This window comes from Hetaerina americana, unplaced genomic scaffold (genome assembly GCF_022747635.1).
Source record: "Hetaerina americana unplaced genomic scaffold, ioHetAmer1.1.p SCAF_1, whole genome shotgun sequence".
NCBI classification, from domain to species: Eukaryota; Metazoa; Arthropoda; class Insecta; order Odonata; family Calopterygidae; genus Hetaerina; species Hetaerina americana.
In genome coordinates, this window is record NW_027286069.1 from 74,372,709 (window position 1) to 74,378,983 (window position 6,275).

A 6,275-nucleotide genomic window follows, 5' to 3' on the forward strand; every position below is an offset into this window, starting at 1 on the left:
AAAAACCTTTACATTGAAAAGTTTCAAAGAATTACGTTTCCGACCTTACGCTTTGACCAAAAGTAATTGTACTTTCCTAATTCATCAGATCATCGCAAAACAATATTCGCACGACTCTAGCTTCCTTTAAAATGCAAACGGAGGTAAAGATTTTAATTTTTTTAGGTAGAATGAAATAGCCCGGCGTGGTGCAAGATTGTATTCAAGAGTCGCTTTCTAAAGACCCATATCCCCGCGCAATTCGGCGTCCGCGCGATGAACAAAAAACGCAATGAAGACTTGTAGTAAAGAGAGTAAAGGGAAGACGACTGCCGGGTTTTAGTATACCCAACCTCCCCTCCCGCATCACATGTCTATCTATTCCAAACGGCACGAGTGAATTCGGCTCTCCCCGTAAACTTTTCAACCTCTCAAAGAAGGTGACGAGTCGAAAAAGTCGAGACGGGTGGCTCGCGTGCGCATCAGGTAGTCTCGGAACCACATCACATCGGCAAGGCGCTGGGCGCCAGGTTTGGAGAAGGCCCGAACCCAGGTGCGAAACGAGCTCGCAGCGATTATCCGAGGGGAGAATCACCCGTGGTAGCTGAACTTCCTTCGCTCCCTCTTCGGAACGCATGTCGAGGTTCGTCGAGGCGGGAAGCGTCGAGGAAGCCCGCGAAGGGAGAGTTGAGGGGCGTGATTCAGACGGAAGATTGGGAGGGGGCGTAGGAGAGGGTTGAGGGGGCTAAAACTGGTTGGTAGAAAAAAGTACCGCTACGAAGCCGACGAATGCATCGGCGGTCCCTTGACGGTGCGCCGCCGTCGCCCGCGGGACGTGGCAAAAACATAGCATCTCTCCGTCATGACTCGGTTGCCGTAGGTGAATTTTGGAAGAAGCGGCGGGCCTCTCGAGGTGTGGCCGACGAATACTCTTCGCCTTTCGGCAGACATCCCACGCGAAGGTGCCGAGTGGGTTGCAATAACGCCCTCAATTTCACGAGCCGTTTACCCCGGAAAGTAAGCCAGCGTCTCGTGGTGTTGCGAAATAATTTTTCTAGAGCGGGAGGCCTGGCGTTGATATTTCCATGCGTATTGCCACATGAGTTGTTGAGGAATATCATTCCGAATGTTCTCAGGCCCTTAATTCGTTTAATAAAATCGCAGATTTTGTATCTGAAATGCATCGATCATGGCAGATGACAGGGGTGGTCCTATTTCAACATCAGGAGACGCAACATAAGGAGAAAAAGTGAGCGAATGTTTTTGGAGGACAAATGTTTTGTTTTTTTCCATGCGCCAGTCCTTTCGCTCACCGTAAGATAAATCAGAAGCAGGTTAAGGAACAAATTGGAAGCGGAGAACAACCAACTGGGACGATTTTAAAGATTACTATTAAAGACGACGAAAATAACGGAAAAATATCTGATTATTTCCCTAGATATTTTATCGTGCTCTTAATGTGTTTCTTTGGAGAAGAATATCCTGGAGTTAAGATATCTCTAAATTGTGGACATACGTGACAGATTACGTAGATCTCCCGCCTAAACGCAATAAAATTGGGTGTAGAGAGGCGTATTGACGTTTGTTTAATAAATGACCCGAACGACTTCAAACTTCAGAACGATGATGAATATTCCCAATCATTTAGTTGAATCATAGGAAACGAGTGCATAAGCGGAGGTAAAATTATTTTTTTCAATCAGTAAATGAGTACGTGCCAAGGTTATTTCCTTATAACAGACCTGGACGGTGAGCTGGATGCTGGACAGAATATTTGATGTTCTTCCTGGTTTGCTACCGCATTCATAATCGTTGACTTCGGCTTTCAGTTCTAACGAATGACTGCATCCAGGAAAAATCCGACTGAGAGATCCTTGGAACTATTAACCCTTTCCTTAAATTTTCGGGCCAGACAAACATGAGACTCGAACATGCTCTCGCCGCTCATCATTTGAGTAGCTTAATACCTTCAGTCAACGGCTTGCCGCACGGAAAATAAGAATGAACGAAATATTCAGCCTCAGTTCTTATTTAACTGGTGGGCATTCCCAGAACCGGGGTCGCATTGTTACTCGAGCGCATCGACAACTTCGTAAGTATCTTAGATTTCTCCAGATAAAGAACTCTTCCGTGAACGTTAATTCAGAATCACCTGACATGATACGTCCGCCACTCGATTGAAAGTATAACATAACTACTTTTAATTTATTCTATACGAATTTTTACTCTGCATTCATTATCAAAAATGCACTCATTTTAACAGATGTCTTTTACAATTGCCATAGAAGTTTGTCAGCACACATGGATAAGTCAAACGATGTCATTGTTGAAATAATAATTATTGCCTTTCATACTACGGTGTTTACCATGTATTTCAATCACTCGAGCGTTTTCGCACAATTTTATTGAGTCAGATTTGATTAAAAAATTATAAATATGGTGGAATTTACTGGTATGATATCCAATTGAATTCAAGTAAAATTACAGAATGTGGCATGTTTTTCTTTTGCTACCACTTGAAACTGGTTGAGTAATCACCCGAGATCTTCAATGTTACCGGAGATTAACCAAATAGGTGCGGTGAAGATTTGGAAAAATCGGTCACCTGCTTTACTACTACTTTATTTGTAGCAGTTTTCTACGTGCATTATGCTACCAAGTCAAGAGTAACAATTTAACATAGCAAGATGCAAAAATATGACTAGGTTTTAAATTCCTACAAATATTGCGTTTCTCTGCGTGAGCCATATCAAAATGTTTAACTCTTTACTAGTTCCGCTCCCATGAAGATACATATGATAGTAATCGCTCCACTCAACATTACAAACTTCTTTGCAGTTAGTTGGACCGCCTTCCCCAACTAGCTGCAAGGAGTCAACTTTTCAGAAGGGACGTCATTTCATCTTTAAGTCGCCAGGCATTCCATACAATCACCTATAATGTAGTAGTACACTGCGCTTACAATGCCCTCCGTTAGAAATATATCGGCTCTCAAGGGACGAAGTTAAGTAAAATGCTGAGAAAACACATTGATACATTTGCATCCAGTAATTTTAATTGCCATTGCGATTGGCTGGTTTGATTTTCGACAGTGTTCTAATTTTCTATCCACGAGAAGATTTGCGCAAATATAAATTCTCTAGATTTCTCGGATTGTTAAGTACGTAATGTACTTACCTGCCCTCGCAGAATATTGTTCGAATACATTTCCATATACGCGTCGGTATGTATGCTATGGCAAGAAACATTGATTTATGAATTTCATTCATCAAAGTCCTATTAGGTAGCTCCTTTTTTGTGTTCGATTCCCAAGACTCTTTAACCATAATATAATTCTAGACGCAAGTAGAGCTCACGGTTCGACTGCAGCAGACATTAAAATTGACCAGTAAACGGGCGTTTTCTGCGGTTAGGATTGCGAGGTGGGAAACAAAATTGAACGGAAAATATGATAATTCCACGAGGAAATTTGGTAACTTCACCACCCGTCATACAATGGCATAAAAACTTCTTTAAAAAGATTCACTCTGCTTAAGAGATTTTCGGACAGCCGTTGTAAAAGGTGACGCCACTTCTCCAAGGACACCTGAGAATGTAGCCACTCCCTTCACAAAGGCTTCCCTTCGATTTGCGGTTCGAACTTTCCGAATTGTAAAGCGAAAATTCCACTCACCGCTCGGCTGCCGCTGCGACCCGACACCTGTCGTGACAAATAATAGCAATCCAAGAAATATGAGGTCTTTCGGACTCATGATTATCTCCGATGATCACTGCAGTGTATCCTCGAGTTGGAGCAGTGGACAACTGGAGTCCCACCCAAACCGACCGTCTCTCTAGAGCGTAAACCCAAGACTCGCACCTACAAGCAGGCACGGAGCGACAGTGCTGAGGAGCGAAAGGAGGAGATCAAGGCCGGGGAGACCGGCTCACGTCAGTAGCAACATTTCGTCTGCTCCCGCTATCGAAGAAGCGAGCTATCGAAGATCTTCCTTCAACGGCCGCGGATGAGTTTGAAATACGAATACGTCACTGATTGATCATTTTACCATTTTTTTCAATTTTAAGTGTCGGATTGTTGTAGAATATCTCACTGAAAAAATTGCTATCTAACAATGGGAATACTAAGGGACGATTTCATTCACGATTAAATGAAATAGGGGCTCAAACAGCGTTCATACTTTTATCAATCGGATTATTTACTTCAGTGACAAATAGATTGATAACATTACTCTTTGCATCGATCCCTTGATTTAAACATGAGAATGAGTCATTATGTTATTGACGATCAGTGAGCCTGTGAGATGTCAATACAATGAAGTTCATGAGATGAATATCGTTTTCTTTAAATGATAAGCTGTTTAAATGTCGAATAAGTAATTGGCACCTATTAGTCAATAATAATAATCTTAAAACCAAATATTTAAATGATGGGTCTGAAAAAATTGAATCCACTGTTTTGAAAATTTTTTTTATATAAATAAGAGCTTTTCAAGCCGGCAAATTCAAGACGAGAAATGAATACGACATATGAAATACTACTATAAATGAGTAAAAGTCTCACAAATGTACTCGGGCTTCAGTTTATTTCTTAAGGGTATCAGACTAGCACCCACTTTACTAGCCTTAGTTAAGTAGTTAAGTTTATTTCTAGCAGCCAGAACCTTATTTGCTATCCAGTTATATCCTTTATTTGCTGATTTCTTTTTTATTGCTAGCCTCTTTCAATGGGAAACAAATATCCCAGTAGTAATTAATAATTGATTGAAATTCTTTGAACTTGTTTGTAACAAGATTTGCATTTAGTGCTGCTGCCCAGTCAACACTCTTCAACTCCTATTTAAATAAATTCATATTTTCCTTTGAGTCTATGTGTGTGTAGACTGCATCTGGGTTTCCCTCACTTCTATCTGTAAAGTTTGAGGGTTAAATTCAATAATTTGAGCATGATGGTCTGAGATAGTAGTTTCTAAAACTAGAGATTTGAAATTATGTTCATATAGATTTGTAGCTGTAGTCAATAACAGTTTTTAAGTGAGATGGCTCTCTGGTTGGGGTATAAATAGTACTAGCTGAATAGTAGGAATAGCTGAACATGAAAGCAGAGAAGTATTACTTTTAGCTTCTGAGTATAGCTGTTATCTTTTGAGACGACTATATTCAGATCCCCAGCAATGATAATTTTATTATTTTTCTGGGCGACTTTCTCAAGTATTTTATCCATTTTTTTGACAAAGTCATCAACTGGTGCACATGGAGATCTGTGCAGACCAATAAAAAATTAAGTTTCATATGTCTTGGGCCATTTGCACAAGATTATTTCAAATCTCTTTCCTTCGCCAATTATATTTTTTAAGTTTTCATAGATTCTGGTGACTGATTCAAAACAAGTTCTGGTGCATTGCAACACCACCTTTTGTTTTTTTCCCTACAGAAATGATCAACAAGAAAAATAATCACTCGGCTTTAGACTATTTGTTTCATTACCTTTTAGGCCAGAAAGAAAAGAAAATCCAGCCTCTCTTCCTTCAATAGGATCTCAAATTCCAGCTTTTTATTTGCCATGTATTGGCGTAGAAGCTTCACAGAGCAATTTTTTGGGCAACCAACTATATTTTTTGTATTTTGATTGGGGGTAGTGGTACATTTCCCCATAGTATAAATTAAGTAGTACTATTTTGCTTGTAGTCTCATGCAGGTGTCTTAATAAATAGCAAGTGGAACTGAGCTAATGCCGAAGGACTTTTTTTACATGTGTATCCTAAGAAATATTTTGTACACAAAGAAATACCTCAAAATTTACATTCCGTCATTTGCTCAATTCATCAGTCATTTATTTTCACCAGCAGGTTATCTGTAACATCATTCTTTCATGAAAAGTACACCATTTTACTTTTATTTACATGTAAGTCTAGACAGTTATCTGTACATCATTTGAACATTGCAAGTGTAACAGACCTTGCTTTTTCCACAAGGCTGGAACGAGTGTGTGTATACTATAAGAAAATTGAAACCATTTGATCATTATGATGATAAATGAAGTTTGGAAAACAGTGGTTTAGAGTAACAAGACCAATTAGAGAACTGAGAAAATTTGGTGAGAGTGAAAATCAGATGGACGCTAACATCATATGTAATATCAGAGCTAAGATCACTGTTGCATGAGAAAGACATTAATGGAAGAGTGAGTTGAAGTGGGTCAAGATCCAAACTTAGTTAGTTCACATGGCATGTAGTGCCAGGAACCAAAACTACAATGATTACTACCATATACACAATGGACAAAATAAAGGAATTGA

At 39.7% G+C, this 6,275-nt stretch overlaps 1 protein-coding gene across 2 annotated transcripts in view; it reads right to left on the bottom strand.

Annotated features, from left to right (window-relative positions):
- The window catches only part of LOC139693391 (probable chitinase 2), a 35,540-nt gene extending 31,662 nt beyond the window's left edge, over positions 1-3,878 (bottom strand). For both annotated transcript variants that reach the window (XM_071591529.1, XM_071591523.1), the window contains exon 1: positions 3,653-3,878. In XM_071591529.1, the coding sequence (XP_071447630.1) occupies positions 3,653-3,731 (79 nt within the window). In that variant the 5' untranslated portion in view covers positions 3,732-3,878. The remainder of the gene's footprint in view (positions 1-3,652) is intronic.
- Positions 3,879-6,275: the final 2,397 nt, after the last annotated feature.